General features: G+C 48.0%; 1 protein-coding gene across 2 annotated transcripts in view; it reads left to right on the plus strand.

Annotated features, from left to right (window-relative positions):
* The window catches only part of XPO6 (exportin 6), a 57,304-nt gene that overhangs the window by 14,162 nt on the left and 15,198 nt on the right, over positions 1–27,944 (plus strand). Inside the window, exons 2-13 of one of the 2 annotated variants that reach the window (XM_088174607.1) lie at positions 1,446–1,536; positions 3,144–3,256; positions 6,002–6,199; positions 8,589–8,748; positions 9,127–9,204; positions 15,272–15,725; positions 18,817–18,943; positions 20,002–20,111; positions 22,317–22,425; positions 23,737–23,826; positions 25,781–25,850; positions 27,276–27,435. In XM_088174607.1, the coding sequence (XP_088030733.1) occupies positions 1,446–1,536; positions 3,144–3,256; positions 6,002–6,199; positions 8,589–8,748; positions 9,127–9,204; positions 15,272–15,725; positions 18,817–18,943; positions 20,002–20,111; positions 22,317–22,425; positions 23,737–23,826; positions 25,781–25,850; positions 27,276–27,435 (1,760 nt within the window). Of the gene's footprint in view, positions 1–1,445; positions 1,537–3,143; positions 3,257–6,001; positions 6,200–8,588; positions 8,749–9,126; positions 9,205–15,271; positions 15,726–18,816; positions 18,944–20,001; positions 20,112–22,316; positions 22,426–23,733; positions 23,827–25,780; positions 25,851–27,275; positions 27,436–27,944 lie in introns of both variants that reach the window. The other variant, XM_088174606.1, reaches the window with a different exon arrangement.

Below are 27,944 nucleotides of genomic sequence, written 5' to 3' on the forward strand. Positions count from 1 at the left end.
GGAAACTTGAGCTGCAAATGTGGCTCTGCTTGAATTATTGGTTGTTTTAAGCCAATTTCCCACTACCAATATCTCTTGCTAAAATTGTCCTTGATTTCTAGAGGAGGGCTTTAAAAAGCAAGGAGAAAAGGAAAAAGCAGGGCAGGAAGAGGAAAGGTAGGATGGAATCCAGTATTCCTTTGTAAATGGAAATGTTTGGTGTCCTGCAGAGCATCCATTCCCAGCTGCTGGACAGCAGAGCCCTCAGTGTGGAGCTGTTGGTGTTCTGGGGCTTTATCCCTGAGGAGGGGCTCCTGCTGCCTGGCCCTTGGGAAAACTGCAGTGCATGGCAATGGGGATTAGCAGAAATCTGGAGTGTTCCTGCAGGATTTCTCTCATGCTCTTCTCTGCAGGAGACTGCCAGGCACAGCTTTTGTTTCTGCTTTAGGGTTTTTGTTGTGGCAGAAATTTCAGTTTTTTTAAATGTTTACTTTGTTCCTGTGCTTGAAGGTCTGGGCTTGAATCTTGATGCATTTATTATTGATAGCATGGGTTGAAAACATTGGAGACACAGCTATGGCATGGTCTGTGCTGCAGGAGGGCTGCTTCCAAGGCTGTTACCTTGCCAGAATAAAATCATCCCAACTCCAGAGCACTCCAGAACTACAGCTGGATGCTAATCTTGATCATTTCTTTAGGACTTAAAACTATAACTAATGATTTCCAAAAATAAAACCTAAATTTGGGGGGACAGGGGGAGGGGTGCTGTTCTTCTCAAATCAGAATTGCTGAATACTGGTATATTGCTTTTTAGAGTGTTGGAAATTCCTTAATTTTTCAAACTTCCTGAGCAGCTGGATGGCACCAAAGCAAAGACAGGAAGAGGTGTCAGGGGTCACAGGATCATGGAATTGAGGTTGGGAAAGACCTCCAGGAGCACCAAATCCAACCTGTGACTGATCCCCAGCCCAGAGCACTGGGTGCCACATCCAGCTCCTCCTTGGACACCTCCAGGGATGGGGACTCTGCCACCCACCTGAGCAGCCCATGGCAATATCTGATCACCTTTCTGGGAAGAAATTCCTCCTGATGGCCAGGAGAAATCCTCCCAAAGCTTCCCATGATAAGATATTTATGATCTCTAAACATCTGGCAACATCTTTACTCGAACTTGCTGTCTTTGTGAGAATTATTTACTGCCTTAAAATTCCTGAATGCCATCCAAATAAAGGAATTTTGTTGTGTTCTTGTCCTTATTAATGGAGCTGAGAAAATGGTCCTTCATGCCCAAAGCTTTCACTTGCAGTGGACAAATCCTGCTGCTCCTTGACACCAGTGAGCAATTTGAGTTCCCAGTTGCTTGCCCTGCTCATGTTGGATTTTGGTGCATCTGTGATGTTCTAATGCCACCCTCCTGTGTCAGAGTGGCAATGAGTTTTATCTCTTTCCTTCCTTGTCATTCCCAGGCATCAGAAGAGGCCTCACTGCGGGCTCTGGAGAGTCTGATGACAGAGTTCTTCCACAATTGCACAACAAATGAGAGGAAACGTGAGATAGGTGAGTTCCTGCTCCTTCCAGGGCTGCCCTGGGTGCTGGGGACTGGTTGTGTTCTGGCTGTGCCTGCACTGAACTGGATCTTCCCCTCTCCTGCTTAGGTGGGAACTGGAAGGAAAAGTTTCCATAGCTGGGGTTCCAGGGAATCAGTGCTGCTCCTGTGGATGATAAACCAGTGCATTTTCCTCTGTTCACTGTTGGGTTTTATGTCCTGGGAAACCTGTGCCTGGAGATGGAGCACAACTTCAGCATTAGGAATGCAGGGCAAGGCTGTCCCAGTTCTTGTGGAATGACAAGCAGGAATAACAGCAATTCCCTTTGGGTGGGGTGATTAAATATGTCCTGAAAGGCAGCAGAGGTGCTGCCAGGTGCTCTGGGAGAGCTGCTTGTGCTGGTAGTGATTGTCAAGAGGCAGATTCCTTTTATTCCCAAACAGCCACAGGGATGCTCTGAGGGCTGGAGCCCCTCTGGAGCCAGGCTGGGAGAGCTGGGGGTGCTCACCTGGAGAAGGCTCCAGGGACACCTTGGAGACCCTTCCAGGGCCTAAAGGGGCTCCAGGAGAGCTGGAGAGGGACTGGGGACAAGGGATGGAGGGACAGGACACAAGGAATGGCTTCCCACTGCCAGAGGGCAGGGCTGGATGGGATATTGGGAAGGAATTGTTCCCTGGAGGGTGGGCAGGCCCTGGCACAGGGTGCCCAGAGAAGCTGTGGCTGTCCCTGGATCCCTGGCAGTGTCCAAGGCCAGGCTGGACAGGGCTTGGAGCAGCCTGGGACAGTGGGAGGTGTCCCTGCCCATGGCTGGGGTGAGTTGGGTTAAGCTTTAGGGTCTCTTCCAACCCCAGACTATTCTGGGGTTGTTCTGTTTCTACCATCTCGTGCCAAAAGTGTGATCAGCATGAAAGACTTGTCCCAGAAATCCTGTAAAAGACACAACACAAGGTTTTTGTTGTATTTTCTGATGGTGATCTCCTGCTGTGGAAAAGGTATCCCTCATTTTCCTGCTTGAATTGCAGGAAAGAAAACAACTGATTAAGTCTTAAATTTGCTTAGCCTGTGAAGCAGCCCTTGTGGCTTTTCTCTTTGTCACATTGTCACCTCTTGAGAGATGACCAGATCCTGCCCTGAGCATTCAGGGGGGTTTGTGACACCCTGAACTTCCACCACGTCAGCAGCTCTTGGAGCTGCATTGAAAGCAGGTGGGTTTAGAACCCTGTGATCTGAGTGCTCCTCTTCTCACAGTGACCTGAAATCCCAACATAGATAAAATAACAATGCTCATAATGCAATTGCTGTGTGATTTGCTTTAATATTCACCTCTTATCTGCTGCAGTATTTATGTCAAAACTGATTCTAAAATGACACATCTGTTTTGTTTGCATTAAAGCCTGTTGTTACATTGCTTTAAACACTGTAGAATGGGATTTTATTATATTTTTTGCCCTCCTCCAGGTTGAGTCATTCCCTGAACACAGGGTCTCTTCCCTGCTCAGTTGCTGTGCTATCACTATACATTGTTATGGCTTTGTTTACAGCTAATATTTTACATCAAAATCAAATTAAAACTGAACTACATTTTAAAGTAATAATTTCCTTTTATGTTTTTTGCAGAGGAGCTTTTAAATAACTTTGCCCAGCAGATAGGAGCCTGGAGATTCTGCCTGTACTTCCTGTCCAGCACAAGGAATGATTATGTGATGATGTACAGCCTGACAGTGTTTGAGGTGAGGGCTGAGCTCAGTGCATTCTCTGCCTGCTGCAGTTTTATCTGGCAATCGATTTTTTGGGGGGGAAATGTTTGTCTGAAATGGAATCCCTGGTAAGTACAGTGATAAAGGATGCTTTTATTGCTCTCTGCCAGAGAGGTTGCTTAATGGCAGGCACAGAGTGGGAGAATATGAATCTTTGTACACAAATTGAAGAATTCATTTCCTGGCATCTCTAAGCACAAATTACCTCCAGTTTCAGAGGCAGCTTGAGTTTCTGCACGATGCTTTTAAGGGTGTTATTGCTTTTATGCTGTTTTTATGATCAGAAATATGGGGGTGATTACCTGCTCCTGGCTCCTGCAGGCTCTGAGTGCTGAGAGGAAAGGCAAACTTGCTTTTATTTTTCAGATATTTTGTAGTTGTGGTTGGTGCTCTTGAGCTAAATCCTGCCAACTTGTGCTGGTTGGAGCAGTGAGGTCTCTCTTAGCCACATCCCACTCTTCACCTACTTATCAAAACAAAATTTGGGTTAAAAGCCTTGATATTGATCTGTGTGTCTGCTGGAATAAGCAGAAGTGTTCTGTGCACATCTCTGTTGTGTCCCTGATTTCTCAGTGAGCAGTGTCTGTCCCTGAGGGTGTGCTGGGCTGTGGTCGATGTCACACCTCAGTCTGGGCCATTGGTGGCCTCTGTGTTCTGTTCTTGGCTGGGTGGGCACTGAGCTGTACCCCTAAATCAGAGGGGGTTTAGCCTTCACACTGAGCCACTTTGTGGATAAAATGCATGTTTAGATAAAAACTCTGCTCTTAAAGTTGTGTTGTTTTTACAAAGTATCCACATCATCATTGATTTCTTCTCTCAAATATTCATTTTACTTATTAAGAATTGCAGAGGACTCCATCTGCAAATTGAATCTGATTTACCTTCCCCTCAAAAAGGGGTGACCATGGCAAGTGGCATGGGAATTTTTCCTGCTCAGGGGATGGTGTCCCACTGATTTTCCTGACAAGCAAAACAAGTGCAGGGCCAGGAGGTGGTTTCAGTGATCCTTGGGATCAATCTGTGTGGGTCCTCCTAGCTCAGGACATTTTATTTGGAGTAATAAATATTTTATTAATTCAGGAGTTTGGTTACTGAGCCTTTACTTCCCTGGAGGGGGAAAAAGTGGCACTGAAAAACGTAATTATGGCCAGAATAAAGAAATCACTGTGCAAGTGCAGAGGGAAGGACAGGAGTCCCCAGCCCAGCTGGGAGATGAGGATCTCTCCATGGAGGAGCTTGAGTTCCCAAAATTAACTGGTCCTCAGTTAACTGTCCCAGTCTGCAGCTTCCCCACCTATCCCTGGGTGCTGGATCAGTCCAGGGGGTGAGCACAGGGATCATTCCCCAAACTGCCCAAGGACATGGATTTCCCAAACTGCTTAGGAAGTTAGCAGTGGATTTAGAATAAAACTTCTGACCCCCTTCCAGATGAATTGTTTTCACCTCCTGCTTTTTGAAAAAGAAAAAATCTTCCCAAAAGCATTTATAGGGAGAAAGCTGCTACTGGCAGGTGGGAGAACAAAACACAGTGGGCATGAAGAGATGGATGTTAAAGCTAAAATATCTTCCAGTTTTATTGGGATTCTGGACTTGCATCAAGGAACCCTCAGCTGGTTGGGCCATTGTTTCCAAGCAGTACTTGTGGATTTTCTCTGCTAGAAAACACCAAAAACAACTTCTCTGAGGAATTTCTGTATAAATATCCTTGTGTAGCTCTTCACTGGGAGCTGGTGTCTCTGTGCAGTACACCCTACTGTGGATTGCATCTCTTTGACCATACATCATCTTCCAGTTTTGGATGTTTGAGGTTTCTTCCAAGCCAAGCCAGGCTATGATTGTGATCTCCAGCATTCTCTTTCTCCAGGCTGAGTCCTGCAGATGGGCACAGACATTGCCTCAGCCTCCTCTCTGGGCTATCCCAAGAGATTCAGCTCCTAATGCTCCAGAGCCCTAAATGGGATCAGGGCAGGGCAGCAATTTGCAACTCTGCTTTCTTTTGGATTTTGTCTGACTTTAAGTGGACTAAAAGCTTTCTGTGCAAGTGGTGCCTTGTCACTGCCAGGCAGTGCCTGCTCCAGTGACCTTCCAGCTCAGCTTCAGGAGACCTGGGCGCCATCAGAGGCAGGGAAAACCAAACCAAACCTCCTCCCCTGCTTTTCTTTTCCTGCTTCATCCAAGGCTGTGCTTCCCCCTTTAGAGGGGAAATCCTCAGTGCCCAGGGTTAAAAGGTAGAGGAAAGGGTTCTGTGCCTGCCACTGTAGTTCTGCTTAACCCAAAACCAGTTAAACCAGTAACTTCTGCTCCATTGTGGCACTGCCAGTCCTGGGCCATGAGATGCAGCAGCTCTGCCAGATACTCTGTCCCTGCTTTATGTTGTTCAGCCTAAAGGGGCTCCAGGAGAGCTGCAGAGGGACTGGGGACAAGGGATGGAGGGACAGGACACAGGGAATGGCTTCCCAGTGCCAGAGGGCAGGGCTGGATGGGATATTGGGAAGGAATTGTTCCCTGGCAGGGTGGGCAGGCCCTGGATCCCTGGCAGTGTCCAGGGCCAGCTTGGATGGGACTTGGAGTAGCTTGGGACAGTGGGAGGTGTCCCTGACCAGAGCAAGGGGTTGGAACAGGATGATTTTTAAGGTCCCTTCCCACCCAAACCACTCTGAGATTCCAGATTCTCTGTGTCCAAGATGAGCTCATTTGGGATGTCCATTGCTTTTCCAGAACCTGATCAATAAGATGTGGCTGGGGGTCCCATCCCAGGACAAGATGGAGATCAGGAGCTGCCTGCCCAAGCTGCTGCTGGCTCACCACAAAACTCTGCCTTACTTCATCAGGAACAAACTCTGCAAAGTCATCGTGGACATCGGCCGCCAAGACTGGCCCATGTTCTACCACGACTTCTTCACCAACATCCTGCAGGTGAGAAGTCTGTCCATGAATGAAGCCAGGTTTTCCCTTAAAAACATTATTTTCTTTCCTTGAGTAGGGATTTCTTTTGAGGAAGATTAAATTGTAAGTGTTGCTTTGTAAATTCCTTTTTAATTTTGTCATAACTCTCAACTTTTTCCATGTGACGTTTTCTCTCAAAGTGTTTTGAGGAATGAACAATACTGTGCCACAAGTACTCACTTTGAATTTAAAATATTATGGGCTAGCCCTTGAAAATACAAGGAGTATGGGTTGTTCTTGAAACAAAAAAGAAGTCAATAAATTATGGATGTGTCACTGATTCTCAAAAGGGCAGTTTTTCAATGGAGGATGTTGCAGGTTTTTTACCCAACGACCAAAGACACCCCAAAATCTCTGGTACCTCATCAATAGGGTCACTAATGGGATGTTGTTGGGGTGTTTAGGAGGGCTCCTGCTGGAAAGCTCAGCTGTGAACTGAGGATCCTGACTTAATCCATGTTATTAGCTGGAATGTTGGTTGCAACTCAGCATCCTTAGAGGGAATCCTGAGCTGGTGCAAACCTCTTTTTGTTGGAGTATTTTGTCTCCAGTTCCCTTTAAATTGTTCCTAATTGGCTTAAAGAGGCTGAGTGTAAACTGAAGTGCTGCACAGGCTTTTTCTGCTGACATAATTACATGATTTGAATGCAGCAAAGCCCACGGCCAAGCCACAAGGCAGTTATTTAAATCCAAGTCCCCGAGTGGCAGGAGTTTATTTGTTAAGGCAAATGGATCTAGTATTAATTGCAAAATTTAAAAAAATCCTATCTTGGCTTCAGAGCTCATCACTTGGCTGGTGTAATCACTTTTCTGACTGTTCTGGAGTGGGACATGCTGCAGGTTTTGCCTCAGTTATCAATTTGATAAGAAATATTTGGAAATAACTCATGTGGAGTTTTGCCTCTCATTTCACCTGGATCTGAGCTGAAAGGCAGCCTGAGCTCTTCTGGCCTTTCTTGCACTCTGGGGTTATCTTAAGGGATTGCAGAGCTCACTTGAGGAATCTATTTTCTCTTAAGCCTCTCCTTGTGAGCTCAGCAGTGGAAGAAAACGTTTCCATAAATTAATTTATGTGGCAGACACATTCCTAAAATGTTCAGAGAAAGTGGAAGAAAAACAGTAATGCTGAATTCCAGGGCCTCAACAGAAGGAAGAGAAGCACAGGAGCAGAATGATTTGCTGTTAGAATTGCAGATGAGCTCTGTCTCAGGACTTTTTTCTGAGATCATTTGCAGCATGTTCTTTGTTCTTCAGCATTAAATTGTATCCCAGTAGTATGAGTAGTCTCTAAACCTTTTACTGAACCACTGGAGGGGTGGAGAAGAAAGGTAAATTGGGATATTATATTGTCATTATGCAAAGCCAGTAACTCTACATAAAGTACTGCTTCCTTAGAGGTATAAAATTTGTTTAGCCTGACTGAGGTACCAGTGGCTGGTATTGTTAAAACTCCCTGGGTTTGTCAGAAAATACCCTGAGAGATGATTTTTCAGTCCCTTCACAATTTACCAGCAAGTTGGGTGTTTCATTGAGCTCTTTGCCATCTGCTCCTGTGTCTGGGACTTCCTTTACAGAAGCAAAGATAAGAGCTTTTGGATGGGCTATTTTCTCCCAAAATATTTCAGCAAACTCTGTGTTTTTAGCAGTGTTAACTCAGCCCGGCTCTCCTTTGGAGGGTCAGGGGATCAGTAGCAAAGTCAGCCTGCATTACAGAATTATGGCTTCAAGGATTACTTGTAGCAACTGGGATTGGCTTTGGACATTTTTCTCCCAGAGGGGGCAGAGCATAAATCACTTTGGATGTGTCTGGGCAGCAGGGAAGAGCAGTGCTGTCCTTCAGCTGGAAACAAAACTTTGTCCCACTCGAAGAAGTCTTCAATATCCCAGTGGCTGGTGAAGGCACAAGTCAGCTTTTTGTCCAGTCCTGTTCCAGCATGGGGCAGAAGTTCCTCTTTTTGGGGGAAATGCAATTTCCAGTGTGAGATCCAGTACAGGTGCAAGGGGAGGTCACATCCCTCAGCTATGGCCTGGTGGCTCCTGGCTGCAGCCTTTGGGCCATGTGGGATTTTTGGGGAAGCTGCTGGGCTGAGGTGCTGAGGTGGTCCTGGGCAGGGCTGAGGGCAGAGGATGCAGCAAACAGAAGGGACAGGCTGTTCCTGTGACCGTGCAAGGACATTATGAAACCCCGAGGATTCCCATGGGGCCCGAGCTGTTGCGACACCAGAGATTCACGTCTGGGGAAACGGAACCTATTTGTGGGAACTCCTCGGCGGGGAGGTTGTTGTAAACTGTGAGTGGTGTTGCTAATCCCTGTGTGTCAGTGAATGTTGTCATCACTCTGCTCTCCTGTCCCCCTCAGCTGATCCAGTCTCCTGTGACCACTCCCCTGGGGCTCATCATGCTGAAGACCACGTCGGAGGAGCTGGCGTGTCCCCGCGAGGACCTGAGCGTGGCGCGCAAGGAGGAGCTGCGCAAGCTGCTGCTGGACCAGGTGCAGACCGTGCTGGGGCTCCTCACAGGTACGAGTCACACTGTGCCACCCTTGTGTCACTGCCAGCGCTGTGTCCCCTCACCAGCCACAGCTGCTGCTGGGCTGCCACTCCTGGCACTCAGTGGAGCAAAATGGGGATAATGGGGTGGGAGCACTCAGCTCTGCCCTGCAGCATTTGGGTTAAGTTAATATGAACCGACTGGTGGAGCAGAGCAGCTGCTGAGCTGCCTCCATGAAGAGGGGTGGAAATTGTCTTCTCTTAGTGACCAAAGCCATTATGGAGTGTTTCTGCCCCTCTCAGAGCACTCGAGGTCTGTTCTGCCAAAGTTCTCCTGCAGTCTGTGCTGTGTTTGTTGGATCAGTGTGGCTTTGAGAAGGCACTTCTGAAAGGTCTCTCTTTGGCCAGGTATTTTGGAGAGCATCTGGGATAAGCACAGTGCTACTGCTGCCACTCCACCACCGTCCCCGACCTCAGGAGAAAGTGGTAAGGAAAAGCTACAAGATGGATTTCCATGTGCTTAAACCTGCAGTATCAAACACAGATTCCTTCCTTTACTGTCTTAACCTCTCCTAATAGCCCTTTCCCAGAGCTTTTCACAGGCCAACAAATTCCTGATTGGAAAGAAAAACCCTACATGAAGAAACAAATTCCAATGTGGGGACACCCCACTGCAAATGTCATTAAATTGTAGCCATAGAGCTCCTTGTTGTCCTCAGATGGCAGAAACCTCCCTGAAGTTTCAGTGCAAAATCCTCTAATGACAGTGAATTAAAATCATGGCATTGTTAAGGTTGGAAGATCTCACTGAAGTCATCAAGTCCAGCTGTTATTCCAACACTGCCAAGGCCACCACTAACCCGTGTCCCCAGCTGCCACATATGCAAGGCTTTGAAATCCTCTCAGGGATGGTGACCCCACCATGCCCTGGGCAGCTGTGCCAGGGCCTGACCACCCTTGTATGAAAATTTTTTCCAAATACCCAACCTAAACCTCTCCTGGCACAGCTCGAGGCCATTTCCTGTCCCTGTTCCCTGGAGCAGAGTCCGACCCCCCGGCTGTCCCCTCCTGTCAGGGAGTTGTGCAGAGCCAGAAGGTTCCCCCTGAGCCTCCTTTTCTCCAGACTGAGCCCCTTTCCCAGCTCCCTCAGCCTGTCCTGGTGCTCCAGCCCCTTCCCCAGCTCTGGTCCCTTCCCTGGACACGCTCCAGCCCCTCAGTGTTGTGAGTAGCTCAGAACTGGACACAGGACTGGAGGTGCCTCAGCAGTGACAGCACAGGGGACAGTCCCTGTCCTGGTCCTGCTGTCACCCCAGTGCTGCTCCAGGCCAGGTGCCATTGCCCTCTTGCCCACCTGGGCACACGTTTCCTCTGAGCAACTTTTCAACCCCTCTTCCCCAAGCCTGTGGCCTTGCATGGGGTTGGCATTGTCTCCTGAATTCAGCTGTTGGCACATCAAAGCCAGTGGAGCAAAACTGAATCCTAGCTGGGAAAAAGAAAATAAAGGTAGCCAAGTCTCTGTGAAATGGAACAGGGTGCCCAGAGCAGCTGTGGCTGCTCCTGGATCCCTGGAAGTGTCCAAGGCCAGGCTGGAGAGGGCTTGGAGCCACCTGGAATAGTGGAAGGTGTCCCTGCCCATGGCAGGGGTGGAACTGGATGAGCTCTAAGGTCCCTTCCAACCCAAACTGTTCTGTGATTATGAAAGTTTGTTTTCTATCTATTCCTGCTAGACTTCTGTGTGAGTGCTTGGCTGATGTTAACCCATTTACATCTCTTTCTTAGCTGCCTCTGAAATGGAGAACAGTTTTCTGTCCTTGTCCTTGGCACACATTTCCTTGTCCCTGGGACCTTGAACAGTTCCCTGAGAGCTGCAGATCATTTCCTTGTGGCCAGATTGCACCAGGCAGCTCCAGACTGCTGCCTCTGATAAGCTGTTGGCAGTGTTTTGCTTAGTGCTAAACCTTTCACATTGAAGTTTGAGCAGCACTTCCAAGTGCTCCTTTCCTGTCATAGAAGAGCTTAAGATACTTCTGTATTTATATACAAACCACAGAGTTTAATGGGAAGAAATATTCCTTTGGGTTGGCAGGGGGAGAGTGGATTTTGCTGTAGCTGGGAAGAGTTTGGACAGGAAATATTTACAGAAAAGATCAAAGCTTCTGGTGTCAATTGTCAAGGATGGTGCTGGGGGAGGGCACTGGTGGAACAAATTCTGGGCTGGCTGTCGTGGAAGCCTCTTGGGTGTCCTCAGTCCCCTGGGGCTTGTGCTGAGGCAGCTTTCGTCCACCTGTGTGCTCACCTCGTGACTTGGGATCATATTTCCCAAACTGGAAGTCAGCTGCAATTCTGTGCTGGGCTTTTCCTTTCTCCCCTTTCAGGGAAAACAAACAAACTTCACACAGTGTTTTTTCAAGATAATTGCTAAGAACCAGGACCACACCAGCAGTGCCTTTAGAAGTTTCATTTTGCCTGTGCAAACTTGTTTGTGTGAAACTCTCTCAGTTTTATTTTTCTATGCTGTGTCTTTACTGTCTCCATGTTAAAACCAGCTGTGCTTCCACTTCTTGAAGTCACAGAATCACTAAGGTTGGAAAAGACTTTGAGATTGAGTGCAGCCATTAACCAGCACTGCCAGAGGCACACTAAACCATGTCCCCAAGTGCCACATCCACGTGGCTTTTGGACATTTCCAGACATGGTAATTCCACCACTTCCAAATGGAGCACCAGGTGCTTTCCTCTGATCCACTGCTTGCTCATTTTGTGTTCCCTGAGATTCAGTTCCTGTGTACTGGAGATGTACTTGAATGTTTTCATTGCTTAAGTGAGGCCACCACCCTTTACTCTTTGCATTCAGGTGAGATTAAAGGTGTTCCAAGAGGCAAAACAAGCTCCTGAGTCTCCATAAATGTTTAATATCCTCCATCAGAGCCCAAATCTCTTTAGAAACTTGGAAAACCTCTGCTTCCTATTTTTCATTTGCACAGGGAAGTGGAGTGAAATGGTTACTTGCAAGTCTTGCATAGATTTTAAATAGTACTTGAAGACAACATTAAACTAATTTCTCATATCACTAAAGCAAAGGAACTCTGATAATGTCCCAGGCTGGACAACATTAGAGTTATTGCCGTGGTGTAGGATTTACTCAGCAACAGTGTCAGTCTCCAAATGTTGTCTTTGCACGATTTATAGCACATTTCCTGATGAATCCCTTCCTAGGAATATTCACTCACCTATGGCAAACAAATGAGTGGTAGAATTATTAGTGGCTGCTCTCCTGCTGCAGAGCCAGTCACTGGGAGTTTTCTCCTTTGCCATGAATGCAGCTGATGCTGGAAATTTGTCACCTGTTTGCAAAGACACTGAAAATCCCTGAACCTCAGAGCTTCAGTGATTGAACTGCGTGCAGAGCACTTGAACAAACTGCTGTGAGTTACAGGAATGTAATTGAGAGTTTCTGGTGTGGATGGATTAAAAGATGAGAATCTTTAATTCTCATTGATTTTTGTGGAGTTGGCTGAACTGAATGTTTAAAAGAATAACAATAGTTGGGGTTGGAAGGGATCTTAAAGCCCATCCAGTTCCAACCCCCCTGCCACGGGCAGGGACACCTTCCACTGTCCCAGGCTGCTCCAAGCCCTGTCCAGCCTGGCCTTGGGCACTGCCAGGGATCCAGGGGCAGCCACAGCTTCTCTGGGCACCCTGTGCCAGGGCCTGCCCACCCTCCCAGGGAACAATTCCTGCCCAATATCCCATCCAGCCCTGCCCTCTGCCAGTGGAAGCCATTCCCTGTGTCCTGTCCCTCCATCCCTTGTCCCCAGTCCCTCTGCAGCTCTCCTGGAGTCCCTTTAGGCCCTGGAAGGGGCTCTGAGGTGTCCCTGGAGCCTTCTCTTCTCCAGGTGAGCACCCCCAGCTCTCCCAGCCTGGCTCCAGAGGGGCTCCAGCCCTTGGAGCATCTCCATGGGCTCCTCCAGACTCTCTCCAGCAGCTCCACGTCCTTCCCGTGCTGGGCCCCAGGGCTGGGGCAGCTCTGCAGGTGAGGTCTCACCTGAGGGGGCAGAGGGGCAGAATCCCCCCCTCCTGCTGCCCACCCTGGGGCTCAGCCCAGCACAGGGGGGGTTCTGGGTGCTCACAGCCAGGCCATGTCCAGCTGTCACCCCCAACACCCCAAATCTTCCCTCAGAGCTGCTCTCAGTCTATTCCCTGCCCAGCCTGGACTGGTGCTTGGGATTGCCCCGGTGCACTTGACCTTGTTGAGCTTCAGGGGGTCTGTTAAAGCACAGTCTGAGCTGTCCAGGTGTGAATGTCCCCTCAGGGGGTTCAGTGCTAAGAATGAAGGGCAGGATTGTCTTGCTCAGCCATAGCCACGTGATGCCTTCAGTTTCTAGAGTGCAGGAGAAAGAAGCAATGATAAGACTTGGCAGGGAATTATGAATTTAGTGATGTAAGACATCAATCTTGGTAAAAAATGAAGCCTTAGGAGGGATGTGTTCATCACTCAGGCTCTTGTGTACATTGGAAGTAGCTCAGTAAATCATAGCTGTTATTTTGGCACTGCTGGTGTGTCAGGATGTTACACTTCCATAAAAAAATCACTCAGATTCTCCAAGAACTTCAGATTCTGTAGCACAGCAAGTGCCAGATTTTTAAAGGTGAAGAGGTTATTAAAGATGAAGAGAAGTGCATTGCACAACCTGGGGAAGGTGAATGGTTTTGCAGCAGGTGGAAGCCTGGGGATTGTGGGCAGCATCTGTGGGAAAGGCAGCCTGGCTGGGGCTGGCCCTTGGGTTCCAGAAGCTTTTGAGGAAGCAAAGACCATCAGGGTTAAGGGAGTCCCCGGGTTGTTGGTGGCTTGGTTAGGGGTGGGAGATGAAAGGTGAGTGCATGTGGTCCCCTCTTGCTGTGCGTTCACCCTGGACTAGGCAGGATTAACTTTAGAGCTTCTCCACATCATTGGAATTCACAGCAGCAGCAGTCAGCAATAATTCCCTGCTGTGCTGCTCTGGGGAGCCAAGGCTCACCTGCACCTTGAGTGGTGGCTGCAGTTCTGCTCTCTCACTGTCAGTGGGTGCAGAGGAGCAATGAAAGCTTTGTAGAAGGGCACTAAAGGTGATGGAGGGATGTGAATGGCTTCCCTGTAAGTAACAACTGAAGTAAAACCTTTCTGTCAAAGAAAGTGAGCAGGAGCTGTGTTAGAAGCCTGACATAAAGAAAGTGAAAGCAGGGTTTATTTCCGTTCCCTGTTTGGGTAGAAAGTGAAACCAGGAGCTGGCATACCCCAAACAAAGCAGCTTCATGGGGAAGCTGTGGAACTCTGTCACGAGATATTGCAAATATTAACTTTATATTGCTTTGGTTGGAGGCTGGAGAAGGTCATGGAAGATAAATCCTGAGGCTGTGTCAGATTTTTTAGACTCCACCTTTCTTGGGAAGCCTTTGTTGTGTGGTTGGGAGCCTGGGGGATGTGATCTGTGCCTGCCATGGCATTTCTCCCTGGGAAGTGGTGCTGCCCTGAGTGAGCTCTTTGGTGTGACTGGGAGCATCATCAGAAGTGTCACAGGCCAGCAGAAGACTGCCACCTTCAGCATAACAGGGATGTGCCAAGATTACATCAAGGATGCTCAGTCTTGTGGGGGGATGAATTTTATAATAAATTCCTAAAATACACCCCATGCTATTGTATTTTCTGAAATACCAGGAGAACCCTGCCTGGTCAGGCCAGAAGGGTTGTGTGAGGCTAATTCCTGAGTACAGAAATCACCAGTTCCTCTCACACAAATAACCTGCTGAATCACAGGATGTTCTGAGTTGGAAGGGATCCACAAGGATGGTCAGAGTCCAGCTGGGCTGGGCAGCTGGGGGTTCATGCCCTGCCTTGTTGGATCCCACGAACCTTGGGCTTTTGAGCTTTCTGTGCTTTCTGGCACTGACCCCCTGGAGAACACTGCTTTTGACCTGAGGCCTTGGAGAAGGCTTCTAAATATGAGTGGTGAATTTAAAATCACAGGTGTGTAGTTAAATAGAAGTGTGTGATTTCACATGGTAAAGGGTTTTAAATTTGAGGTTTTTATAGTATGGTAATAGGTATGGGACAAGATGGAGGGTTTTTGGGTGGTGTCTCTTTCAATGTTCATCTTCCTTCTTCATGGGTTTCAGGCAGTAGTTTCTGGTTGGTCAGTCAGTGTCACAGTGAGGGTCATGGGAACTTAGTTATTGGGTTAAAAGGATAAATAATAGAGGTGTTAATTCTCTATTGGGCTGTTTAGCTTTAAGACACCTTGTAGCAGCTGGATTCATCTCCATTTTGCTCACTTCTGGCTGGTAGCTAGAAGTGCTGCTGAAGATAAGATTTAACAAACAACCAAGCCCGAACACGAGAAAATCCATTTCCTTTGTGTATTTGTTAATGCTGGCTCTGAGTGAAGGCAGAGGAGACAAAGCACTGATTAATGGTGCAAACTCCCCTCGCTGTCACACCGCTGTCACACCGCTGTCACACCGCTGTCACACCGCTGTCACACCGCTGTCACACCGCCTGACCCCCCTCTCTCCCCCAGGTGACCTCTTGAGTAGCCTCCTGCAGAGCCCCAGCGCAGCCAAGCTGCTGAACCAGCCCATCCCCATCCTGGACACAGACAGTGAATACATCTGCTCCCTGGCTCTGGAGTGCCTGGCACACCTGTTCAGCTGGATCCCCCTGTCCACCAGCATCACCCCGTCCCTGCTCACCACCATCTTCCACTTCGCGCGCTTCGGCTGCGACACCCGCGCCCGCAAGATGTCATCGGTGAACGGCAGCAGCCACACGGCACTGCTGGGCCAGGAGCGGGGCCGCCTGGGGGTGCTGGCCATGGCCTGCATCAACGAACTCATGTCCAAGAACTGTGTGCCCATGGAGTTCGAGGAGTACCTGCTCCGCATGTTCCAGCAGACTTTCTACCTCCTGCAGAAGATCACCAAGGAGAACAACGCGCACACGGTCAAGAGCCGGCTCGAGGAGCTGGATGAGAGGTGGGGAATCCTTCAGGCTTCCTCTGAAGGGATCTGGGTTTGTTTTGGGGTCGTGCATGGTGTGTCTGGTGGCCTTTTTATTTCAGAGTACTGAGGAGGGCAGCCAGGCACAGAGGTGGGTGTGCCCAGGTAAGGGCTCGGTGCTGGCCCAGGTTTGTGCTCCTCGCTGTCCCTTCCCTCCCCTGTCCCTGTTTGTTGCTGTTTGACTGCAGGTCTGAGGTGGCACCAGAGCTGAACCTATTGTCACAGAAGGCACTGCAGTGTCCCCTCTGGTCAGTATCCGAGAGTGGGGACACAACCTGTGAGTCATGACTTGGGAGAAAATAGCAGAAAACAACTGAAACAGAGAAAACGGCTTCCTACCCTTCATTGAGCCATGGCCATTTCTGATTTTTTTATTTTTTTTTTTTTAAATTTATTTTTAAACAGTACCCAGCATAGCTTGGGGAGCTCTCTTCAGTGGTGAATGGCTCCACTTCCAAGGCTCTCCATAAGCTTGGCTGAAGGCAGCAGGGAAGCAGCAGCACCTTGGGAAGCTGTGTATTCTCATTTTCCAGGGTGTTAGTGCCACCTTTTGTTCCCTAGGACAGCTCCACCCTCTTATGTCAGATATTCCTACTTGCAGGGGACAAAGTGAGACTCCTCTTGGTGTTTTGTTGAGTGGCTAAGCCTGGGTGTTGGCAGGGTGGTGACTTGGTGCTGCCTCATGTCACAGGGCTGCTGACAGTGGCAGAGAGGTTGTAACTGTGTGAAAGTGCTGAGTATTTACTATGGGTACACAAGGGTGGAAATCAATTTCCACTCAGGAGAAAAAAACACGTAGCAAAAAAGCTGTGGGTCCATTTGTAGAATTCTGATGCAGAATTCTCCTTTTCTATATCCTTTGATAAAGGTGTAGCTTTGGGGTGGTAAATCCAGACTCACAGGGAATTCTACTGCTTATTTTTTGCTAGCTCTGACTTGTGTTACTCTAGAAATGAGATGTGTGAGAATGTGCCACCTTTGCCTACAAGGCACAGAGAGCCAGGAGTTCCCCTCTGGATTTCAGAAAAGCTCTCCTGGAAACCCACAATCCCAATCCCTTATTGAACTGTTCTTTCTTTTATGGACAAAATCAAGCAGCCTTTGGGACCAGCCTTCAGTGGAGGCTCTGGAGCTGTGCTGGCCTGGGCAGAGGTGGAGTTGCCATTCCATGACACTCCTCAGACCTGTTATCCACAGGGACTGTTGGTGTCTGGAGTTGGGAGACCCCCCCTTTCTTCATTACTAAGGTCTGAAATAGGGATGGAACCAAGATCTCCTGGAGACTGGAGAAGTCCAGCTGGCTTCTGGGGGAGTGGAGCTTTCTTTTCTCCTTGTCTTCTCTGTGGAAAAGGCCATGAGGATTTTCCTTTTGTCACTTAAGGGCACAGCTGTACTTTTTGTGTCCAAAACTAAAGGACTTAGTGCATGGAAGTGTCATCCTGGCTTTCCTGAAGGAAAGGGGCACTGAAGGAATCCCCTTCAGTAGCTGGGTGTGCTCAGAACCTGCAGGCCCTGAAGTCCTTCCTTGCCTTCCTCTTGTGCTGCTGGTTATTTTTGTTCTGTTAAAAATCAGTCTGAACATTTTGAAACTGCCAGACTAGTCCAAGAAAGAGTAATTTCAAATTGCCTTTTGCTTCTTTTGTGTCTGGCTTTGAAGATCCCAAAATATGGGAAGGATGGTGAGGGTCCAGGCAGTGGCTCAGTAGTTGGAGAAGGGGGCTGGGGGCCAAGGAAGAATTTCACTGGTCTCAGGTCAAAGCCTATTTAGAAAATAAAAATTAAAAGGATGGAGGTGTTTGAATCTGGACTTATTTTTAAAATTTTTTTCACCTGGCTTTGATTTTGAAGTGTTTGATCTGTGCTCAGGTGTGCTCAGTGATCTCCTGTCAAGTAGGCAGTGCCAAATAAAGAAGGAACTTCATCTTTTTTGCATGTTCAAAGCAGTGTGTGGTTTTGAAGGCTCACAACAGCCCCCAGTGCTGCAGCTCTGACAGCTGGCAGTGCTGCTGGTCGTGAGGGAGTTCTTGTTAGAAAGAGTGGGGATTCCCAAAAAAACCCCCACAAATCCCCAGAGTTTGTAGCAGTGCAGGGCAGGCAGTACAGTAAAACCAGGCTGCTCATGCTTGTCTGAAACTCTGCTGAGCCCAACTTTTTATTCAAAATACAAACTTTCAGTGGTTTGGTGCATTTCAGAGCTCTGGGCGTGGGGGAAGGCTGGAATTGCCTGTGTGTGATGTGTGTGTGGTGCTGCCACCCCTCCTGTGGCTGATGGAGTGTTTAACTCTTGCTGCACAGATGGAGCTGGAGATGGTTTTTAACCCTGCAGAAGCTCGTGCTGTGCTTGTGTTCCCCAGTAAATCTCACCCCACTGGGGGTTTTTTTGCCATTTTCCCCTCAAGAACTGTCCCTGCTGCACCAAGGTCGTGCTGTGGCTGCAGTCCCTGAAGATTTGGTGGCAGGCTCCTTTTGGGAACTACACTTTGTACATTCCCTGAGGAGCCCCATGCTTTGTAGGAAAATTTCTCTTTCATTTCCCAGTCAGTCCCTGGGCTCAGCTCAGAATGGAGCTGATCTCCACTGCAGGAGGAATTTTCCTTTCCAGCTCTCAGCTCCCTGGCTCTCCCACCCCCTCCTGTAAGTGTAACCCCTCTGTTGCTGATTCCTGAGTTCACTTCTTGCTTCCAGCTGAATTCCTCGGGGGCACAGTTCATTTCACTAATCCTGTCTCCATCAGTACAGTGACCTTTGCTATCAAATTATTTCTCCAGGGTGGAGGGGGTTGTGTTTATTTGCAGGCCTGGTTGAACTCGATATTTGTCTGAATATTGAAGTTGCTTTTGACTAGATTGTCTTTTCTGCTGTTTCAGGTGTTAATGGAGTGAAGGGTTGCCCATCCTGTAGGTAATCATTGCAGGGCTTTATATTTTAATTATTCTACTGATGGTTAATTGTAACTTTGCTTTGAATGAGAAGATTTAGAGTGGCTTTTATCACTATTTCACTGAAATTGCTTTGCCTTGGGGCACTTTTCCTGTTTTTTCTCAGTGTTTTCTCCTTTCCCTTGTAGCTACATTGAGAAATTCACAGATTTCCTCCGTCTCTTTGTGAGTGTCCACCTACGAAGGATCGAGTCCTACTCCCAGTTCCCCGTGGTTGAATTCCTGGCCCTGTTGTTCAAATACACTTTTCATCAGGTACAGCTCCACATCCTCGTTTTTCCCAATCTGTTCTGTTGTTCTTGTTTGCCCCAGTCAACCCAAAAAAAAGAGCATTTAACTGGATCTTACTGGCACTTCCCACTGGTGCTGGGGACTTGGAAATGGCTTCATGTGCTCTTGGATTTAGCTGGAGCCAGAGGTCACAGGTGGTTACCCTGCAACAACAACTTATCTGATGTTTCACTTTGCTTCTGCTTTAATTTTTTTTTTCTAGTCCTTGGAATGGACAATGTGTGGAAATGTCTCTCAGACTTGCTTGGTTTGTGCTTGGGGATGCTGTTCTTTGTCCTCAATCTGTGGCTTTCTTGTAGCTTTTAGTTTTTGTATTAAAAAGCCCAAGCCCTGTGGCTTTAGGTTGGTTTTACCTTGCTGTAGAAGCTGTCAGTGCAACTCAGCCCCAGCAACACAGGAATAATGACAAGGAAACAGCTTTTTATTATCATAGATAGAATCATGGAATGGTTTGGATTGGAAGGAAACTTGAAGATCATTTCATTCCAACCCCCTGCCATGGGCAGGGACACCTCCCACTGTCCCAGGCTGCTCCAAGCCCTGTCCAGCCTGGCCTTGGACACTGCCAGGGATCCAGGGGCAGCCACAGCTTCTCTGGGCACCCTGTGCCAGGGCCTGCCCACCCTGCCAGGGAACAATTCCTTCCCAATATCCCATCCATCCCTGCCCTCTGGCAGTGGGAAGCCATTCCCTGTGTCCTGTCCCTCCATCCCTTGTCCCCAGTCCCTCTCCAGCTCTCCTGGAGCTCCTTTAGGCCCTGGAATGCTCTAAGCTGGTGTAGCAAGCCATGAGATGGGTTAATGCTGAGACCAACCTCATAATTCCTGGGTTCCTGCCCTTGTACAAAAGCTCTTGCTCATCTTTTGGCAGCTCTGAATCTCTCCAGTGACATCCTAGAACTGTTTCAGTAAAGCAAGCAGCTCTTCCCATGGATTAAAGTGGATGTTACCTCCTGTTTTCAGTGTGTGAAATCCATCTTGCCATAGCTTGTGGTACTCATTGGGAATTTTGGTGTTTTTCAGCCTACACATGAAGGTTACTTTTCTTGCTTGGACATCTGGACACTCTTCTTGGACTATCTGACCAGCAAAATCAAAAGTCGCCTGGCAGACAAAGAAGCAGTGCTCAACAGGTGAGGGCTGGGGTGGGACAGCCTGGAACCATGGAATGGGTTGGGGTGGATGGACCTTAAAACTCATCTCATCTCACCCCTGCCATGTCCAGGGTCACCTCCCACTGTCCCAGGCTGCTCCAAGCCCTGTCCAGCCTGGCCTTGGACACTGCCAGGGATCCAGGGGCAGCCACAGCTTCTCTGGGCACCCTGTGCCAGGGCCTGCCCACCCTCCCAGGGAAGAATTTTTTTCCTATAGCAGCAAAGAGACTTTGTGGTCAACTTGGAAGAGCTGTGAGAAATAAGCTACTGTTTACAGCAGCTTCATGTGTGGTTGAGTCCTTTGTTTTTCTAAAATCATGAAGTATAAAAAGCATAAAGCTCAGTGTTTCACACTGATTCACAAGAATTCAGGCTGAGCAGGTTTGGGTAGACAAACTGTCACTTACATATGTTGTGTGTGAACCTTGCAGGCAGAGGAAGGAAGCTTTGTAGTCTAAAATAGAACTGAAGCACATTTTAGCACAAATTAGAGGAGGAAACTACAACCCAAGTTGCTTACTTAGTGCTCACATAGCTCATACAACTAATTAATGAATTAGGAAACAAAGTTTATTTAATTAGGATTTTAAATTTCCTCTTTAAATAGAGAGTGTAATTCTGAGAAACACAGATGAGACTGGAAGTCAAAAGTTGCACTTGGTTACTGCTGTGTTTATTAGTTACAACAGTGGTTGGCAGCTCTTCCTTGGCAGATGCTGACCCTAAAGGGGTGGATTTTGTTTCAGAAAAGTCTCTTTGCTGCCACTTTAAAAATCTGCTGAATATCCTGGTGAGTTGTTTGGGTTTTTGAGGTTTAAAAGCACCATGGTTTGTGTATTATCTAGTTTTTCTAAAAGTGCAGACTGAATATTCTTTCCCTTCAGCACCATGAAAAGCTGCAGTTGGTTTTTAAAAGCCATCCTGGCATCATAACCACAAGGAAAAGTGGAACTACTGTAGAGCAGACAGCTCCTCCTTTCAGCATGGGAACTGTGGGGTTTGAATTTCTCAAGAAGTAGATTTTTTGGGTTGGAACTTCATTATTTGCTCCCGTGCCTGTCTAACACACGTGTGGTCTTGGTGGAGAAAATTGTAACAAAAAGTTGTCTCTAGGTCTGTCAGACTACAAAATCATCAATAAAGCTCGTGAGTGGTTGGGGCTGTGCTGTTTTCAGAGCTGCCTGTCCTCAGTGGCAGCTCTGACATCTCCAGGTCCCTGCACACCCTGAGCCGTGGGAACTCTGAGCTGGGCAGTCTGGGGGTGGTTACATCACAGGGGCACCGATGACATTTCCTGTTCTGTGGTTCAGAAACTCTGCATTTTGTACATAATGCCACTTTTATCACTGGAGAAGTTGCCAAATCCAAGGTTACACCACCTTGCCCAGAGCTTGCAGCTGTCCTGGCTGGTGGCACAGCTGACTGTCACATCTGACACTTGGCTTGCGTCAAGCTCTGCGTCTGTTACTCTTTTTGGTTTTTTTTGCCTGTTTTTCCAACCTGATTTTCCCTAGAAAAAAACAGGATTTTTTAATGAGACCCCAACTGTTTTGAGAAGGTTTTTCAAGGAAAAATCAGACTAACCCTGCTGGAAATTGCTGAAGTTTGGTGCTGTGGCAGCAGGAGTGATTGTTCTGCTGAGTTTGCAGCTTGGCATTATTTCTGTGGTGTGCTCTGTGCCAGCTCCCTGGCTCCCAGAGGTGCAGGGATATTTCAGTGACACACCTTCAGTGTTACAATGAGAGCAGGAAAGGGGCTGGCTTTGTTTCAGGGGAGAAGGGCCTGAATTTCAGTGTGGGGAAGGAGAGAGCAGCACAGACAGGCTCAGGGTCCCACCTGGGACAGCAACGACTGCCCTGGTTCCTCTGTTCCTCATTCAGTGCCCAGGCTCCAAGAGGCTCTTGGTGCCTCCTGTTTGTGGATACCTGGTTTTGTTCCTGGCAAGCTGCTCCTGCTTTTCCTGTTTTGAACTTTGGGGCTGTTTCTGGTGCTGACAATCCTCCCTTTCCCTTCCAGGGGCAGAGTATTGGGTATTGCCAAGGCTGTTTCCTTACAGGTACCTCGTGACCTGAAATGAGCTGATACCTTGAATGCCAGGAGCTGCTTGGTGCAACTGTTGTGTTTTAGATTTCCTTTGCTGGAAGGGTTTTACCCAGCTCTTTGTGTGTGTTCTGGTGGCTGCAGGTACGAAGATGCCTTGGTTCTGTTGCTGACAGAGGTGTTGAACCGGATCCAGTTCAGGTATAACCAGGCACAGCTGGAGGAGCTGGATGACGAGACCCTGGATGATGATGTAAGGAGCAGAGCTGGGCAGCACAGCTTGCACTGCTGACACCTGGAGTGGCTTTTCCAGAGCTTGAACTTGGGAGTATGGGCTAAACAGCTGCTTCTCCCCTCCCTTCTGTGGGGGGTCTGAGCTGTAAAACAGCTTCAGATGCTTTTCACAAAAAGCCACACTGAAGATCTAACCTTTGGGTTGAACTTGGTTCTTACTGGGGGGAAAATTTATATCCTTATGTTCTGATTGTCAGAGGTATTAAGTGTCCATGTCATTCCTTTGGAATTGAAAGTGTTTAATTAGTTTGGAATTAATTTGCTGGTCACTTGGGAATTTTAATGCTAAAATATCTCTGAAGCAAAAGGTTGAAGCTGTGTATTGTTGGTACTTGTGTTTAAGTTTATTTCTCCTAAGTTGGCATTGCTAAAAATCATCTTGAAGCTGATAAATGTCGAAGTGGAGTAAGTGGCCAAAATGGGTGGGGCCAGAGCTCTGGAAGGACAGGTCAGCTGTCAGGGGGTAGGTGAAGGAGCAGAGGGAATTTCACCACGAATGGGATCAGACAGATTTTTAAATTCTGGGGTGTTGAGGTCTGGTCACATCACAGCTTCTGAGCTTGACAGCAGCACCATTTCATAAGCAAAATTAATTATTTTCTTGATTCATTTGACACTTGTGTCATCTGGATAATTAGCTGTCATACCTCTGTAAAGACCGTGTTGGTGTTTGGATGCCTTTCCATGGTGATAGTAATGTCACAAATAAGGATATAAATTTTCTAAAGCAGTCCTGATGAAGTTATTCTTATGCTTCCAAAACAGGGTGGCAGATGATAATGATACTTGCAAGACTTTAAGCTTTTGGTATAAAACTTGAAAAGAGTTTTAGTTCATGATTTAAGGACAAAATTAAGTCAGGATATGGTGCTGTTGATTCTGTTGCTGTGTGTATTTCTTGTTCTATTTTTACCTTGTCATATTAATGGCAGGTTTGGGCTGTGATGGTAACAGGCAGCTTCTTTCTCAGTCACCTGTGTAGCTGAGCATGGAGTCTTTTAGTGTTAAAATAATTGTTTAATTCATCTATCAAGTTATTGCCACTCTTTCCCCTCCCTTCTCCTGCGCTGTCCCCCCAGTTTTATCAATTCTGTATGAAAACAGAATGAATCCTATATAAAAACAAATCCGAGTGGAATGTTCCAAGTTCCATTTCTCTAAGGTGCTGCTTTGGGGGGTGGTTTTCTCCCTCCTTTCCCAGTGTCCCAAAAGCTGTGTGCTCCCCTGGGAAGGGCTGTGCTCACCCCAGTGTCCCCTTGGTTTGCAGCAGCAGACGGAGTGGCAGCGGTACTTACGCCAGAGCCTGGAAGTGGTGGCCAAAGTCATGGAGCTCCTGCCAACTCACGCCTTCTCCACACTTGTAAGTCCTTCCCCAGCCCCAAATGCCACGTGGAATGAGCAGCAACTGCTGAAGACTTTTTTTTTAATAGATGCCCCAGTGCCAAAAAGAAGTAGGGAAATTTGGGGTTGGATGCAAAACTTGGCAAGGGGAGATGAGAAATTGAAGAGAAAAAATTGGTTTTTTGGCTTCGTTGCATTTCTTGGTGTGTTTTGGAGAGAGTGCTTCTGTCCAGCTTGGTGGACACTCTTGAGAAATTCCCACATCTCAAAGTGTAAACATTTGGCAGCAACCCCTCTGTGCAGTTTGTCTTGGCCTTTATCTCGGAGGCAGGGCTGTGAATTGGGCAGATAAGTGTCATTATTAGGGCTTTAAAGAGAGTAGAATCTTTATTTTAATTAGAGGCTAGATAAAAATGCTGGAAAGAGGCCTTGGGCTTTTGGGAAGCAGATTTGACCTGGATAAGTGCTTCTCTTCAGCTGTTGTCACTGCCTTTGGGGGTGTAAAAGTTGTCCGGATTTGTAGCATCATAACAATTTTGGGGAGGAGATCTTGAGGATAGAAATGTAGCCCAGAATTCAGAGCAGTCCAGGTGGGGTTTTCCTGGGTGAGGAAGCAGAGAAAGAACAGCAGTGGATTAATCCTACTGGGAACACTGCACACCTCGACCTCTGGATTGTATTCCCAAGAAGCAGAGAAAACTGGGCTGCTGCAGAGGCAGAAGATGCCTGACCTGAAGTGCATTTGCAATTGCTATTTTTCCTGAAGCAGAGAAGCAGAAGCCTGTCACTAGAAGGAGGGAACAAAAGCAGAGGCTGCTGTGCAGCTTTGGTGTGAGTCAGCAGGAGGCACCAAGGAGTGGAGCAGTGTTTCAGGGAGCAGATGGATCAGATGGAGCAGAGCATGTGGCTTCCTTGGAGTAACACATTCCCATGAGGAAGGCTCTGTGGTTTTTTAAACTCCCCTCAGGCAGTTATGCAAAGACACTGCACTGTTAATTAGGCACAGCATGTTGGATGCAGAGTAGGGAGTGTTTTCCTGAGCTCTGCATTGTTCCTTCTTGTGGACTGGGGAATGTGGGAGGCTCTCAAGCAGTTCCCTGTGCTTTTCCCAGTGGCTGCAGGGCTGGTGGGTGCAGTGGTTAGTTTAGGAGTTTTAGCAGTGGCAAATAATGAAAGCAGTGGGCAGCAGCTGCCATTGCTCCATCCCAGGCTGGGCAAGGAAAGGCTACAGCTCCTTAAGCTCATGGGTGAGAGAACTTCCATAAAACCAACCACCAATTTCAACCATTTTCCCCAAAAGAAATTAAACAGAGCTGTGCCAGGCTGATTGGGTTGAGGAATATTCCTCAGCTGAAGGATGAGCAGGAGCTGGCATGTTTGCTGTCACTGCTGAGTGATGGAGCTGGGCTGACACTCTGCTCCCACACTGGGGTGCATGAGGACTGTGGTGTTTATTCCTTTGGCTGTTTTCCCCATGGAATTTTAGCTGCTGCAGCCTACAGCTTGCTGGCAGAGTGCTGCATTGCTTCCCTTCTGTACCCTGGTAGAGGCACTGAAGCAACTTTCTGGTTAAATAATATTTTGGGAGATTTTTAAGTATCACCTTTTGAGAAGGTGAGGGGGGTGAGCACAGATCTCCTGCACTTCAGACTCTGCCACTCCTCTGCTCCTTGGCCTGGGCTGTACCTCCAGCTGTGCCCCCATTTCCACTGCCAGACCATTCTCTTGTCAGGCTGATTGCTGGGGTTAGAGGCAGAGGAGAGCTGCCACAGGGAAGTGATTTTTGTTTTCCTGACAGCTGTCAGGACCTGGGAAGTTGTGGGATGCAGGATCAGCCCAGAGCCCATCCTGCCCTTCCTCCAAATGTCTGTCTGAAGGCAGTGGGGAGAAATGAGAGAACTCTGCTCTGGCAGAGCAGTCAGTAGTTGGGTCTGCCAAGCCCCAGGATCACAATCAGTTTTTCTCTCTTGCAGTTTCCCGTTCTGCAGGATAACCTGGAAGTGTATCTGGGGCTCCAGCAGTTCGTGGTCACTTCAGGAACAGGTAATAAGCACCCCCTACCACTGCTCCTCCCTCTGTCATCACTGCAAAACCTCTCTAGATGTGCTTTGGTATTGATTTTTCTATATTCAGTTGATCAGAACCTGTGTGGTGTCTTATGGCTCAGGAGTTAAACTCCAGCAGCAGACAAATCTTATAATGTGATTTATTCTTACTGGCTTGGTTCTCCCCTTGTTCTGGTGTTTGAAATGAAGATACCAGAAGTGTTAAGACAGGTGTGCAGCACCAAATGCTACAGCTCCTTCCTGAGAAACAAGGGAAGCAATAATAGGGAGATCTGCCTGAGGGGAGGTTGTGGTAATACTGAAATTCCCTGATGTGACCAGGAAAGCAATCTGTCACATTTGCAACACTGCTGGACATGGCAGAATGGTGACTGTTGTATAGCCAGTTCTAGAAAAAATATTCCCAGTTTCAGGATCATTTCAGCCCTAGGATAAGCAATGTGTAGAGGTTTAGTGCAGTGGCACCAGCCTGTGTTAGGAGCTGTCCTGGGGGCTGGATCAGCAGCTCAGCTGCAGCTCTGGATTGAGCCCTGGGTGGTGGCACAGAATCCCAGAATGGATTGGGTTGGAAGAGACCAGGAGTGAGCCTCTGATCCAACTTCCTGCCCATCCCAGAGCACGTGGCACAGGATGGTGTGTTTGTATTGATGGCACAAAATGGAGAGGTTGTTGCTGAAAGCTTGAGCTGAGATGAAATACAGTCAGTGGAAAGAAAATCTGATTTTCTTCAAAAGGTGGTGTTGCAGAACATACTTGCTTTTTTAGTAGAAGCTCTGGAATGTTTGAGCCTAGGTATCCACACCTGAGCAGCAGGAGGATTGTGTGGGGCTGGAAAATCTCCTTAGCAGATTGTTTCTTGTGCCTGAGAAATACAGAAGTGCACAACACACCTCACATCAGAAGTGAAGTCACAAATTCTCTGTCCCAAATCTGCTGCTGGATCACTGGAACTGTAGCCAGCAGAGGGAGTGTGGAAAACTGCCTTCTCCATGTGGAAAACCACCTTCTCCAGAGCTGGGAATGCTCCTGATGGCAGCAGAAAACAGAAGGGCTTCTGTTTGTGCAGGAATTACACCATGCAGAAGGAAATAAAGGTGTAGAAGGCTGAAATAGTCACTGACATCTTCATCAACCTTTGCAGTGTTGTCAGAAGAGCTGAGATTTCTTTCCAGGCTCGAGTGCTGCCATCTGACCTGTGACCCAGTGCCAAGCTAATTTCAGAATTCTTGTCATGTAATTAGAATAAACTTTACATTTCCTGTCACTTTGTCACAGGCTTCCCATCCCCAAGAGCTGCAGGGATCCATCAGAGCTGGGGAGTTTTTCCCTTGCACGAGCAGGAATTCCCAGCTCTGGGGGCAGCTGCAGAGAAAACTGATGTGTGGCTGTGGTGTCACTGCAGGTCACAGGCTGAACATCACAGCAGAGAATGACTGCAGGAGGCTGCACTGCTCCCTGAGGGACCTGAGCTCGCTGCTGCAGGCCGTGGGCCGCCTGGCCGAGTACTTCACTGGGGACGTGTTTGCTGCCAGGTTCAACGATGCCCTCACCGTGGTGGAGAGGTGGGTACTGGACTGGCACAGCTCTGTCCAGGCAGACTGGACTGGCATCACCACCAGCTCTTTATTAGAAAGCTTTTCATGCCTTCTTTCAGTGGCCTTCTGACAACTCTGACTCCTTCTCCACACAGCTCTGACTCCTCCTCTCCTCTCTGCATGACTGACTAAACCCCAGCCTGTCCCTTTCCTGTCCCCCTTACCCTGACTGTCCCTCACACAACCACATGTCCCTTCCTCCTCACAGCACAGCCAGCACACTCCATCCCAAACTACAGCAGACTCTCAAGCCCCAACACAAACTACAACCTGTGGCCAGCTACCCCAAATAGCACCCAAACTCATTGGGCAGGCACAGATGTTTCCACTCCTCAGCAATCAGTATAGGTGTAATTCATCAAGAGAATTACCTCCTGTACTATCCTTTCAGCCTGTCTTCCCACAGGGTACAGCTGTATTAGCAACTCCAAATATTAGTGCTTATGTTCTTTTTTCTTCTGCCTTCACTCAGAGTC

The sequence above is a fragment of the Sturnus vulgaris genome, chromosome 16, assembly GCF_052056855.1.
Source record: "Sturnus vulgaris isolate bStuVul1 chromosome 16, bStuVul1.hap1, whole genome shotgun sequence".
NCBI lineage: Eukaryota > Metazoa > Chordata > Aves > Passeriformes > Sturnidae > Sturnus > Sturnus vulgaris.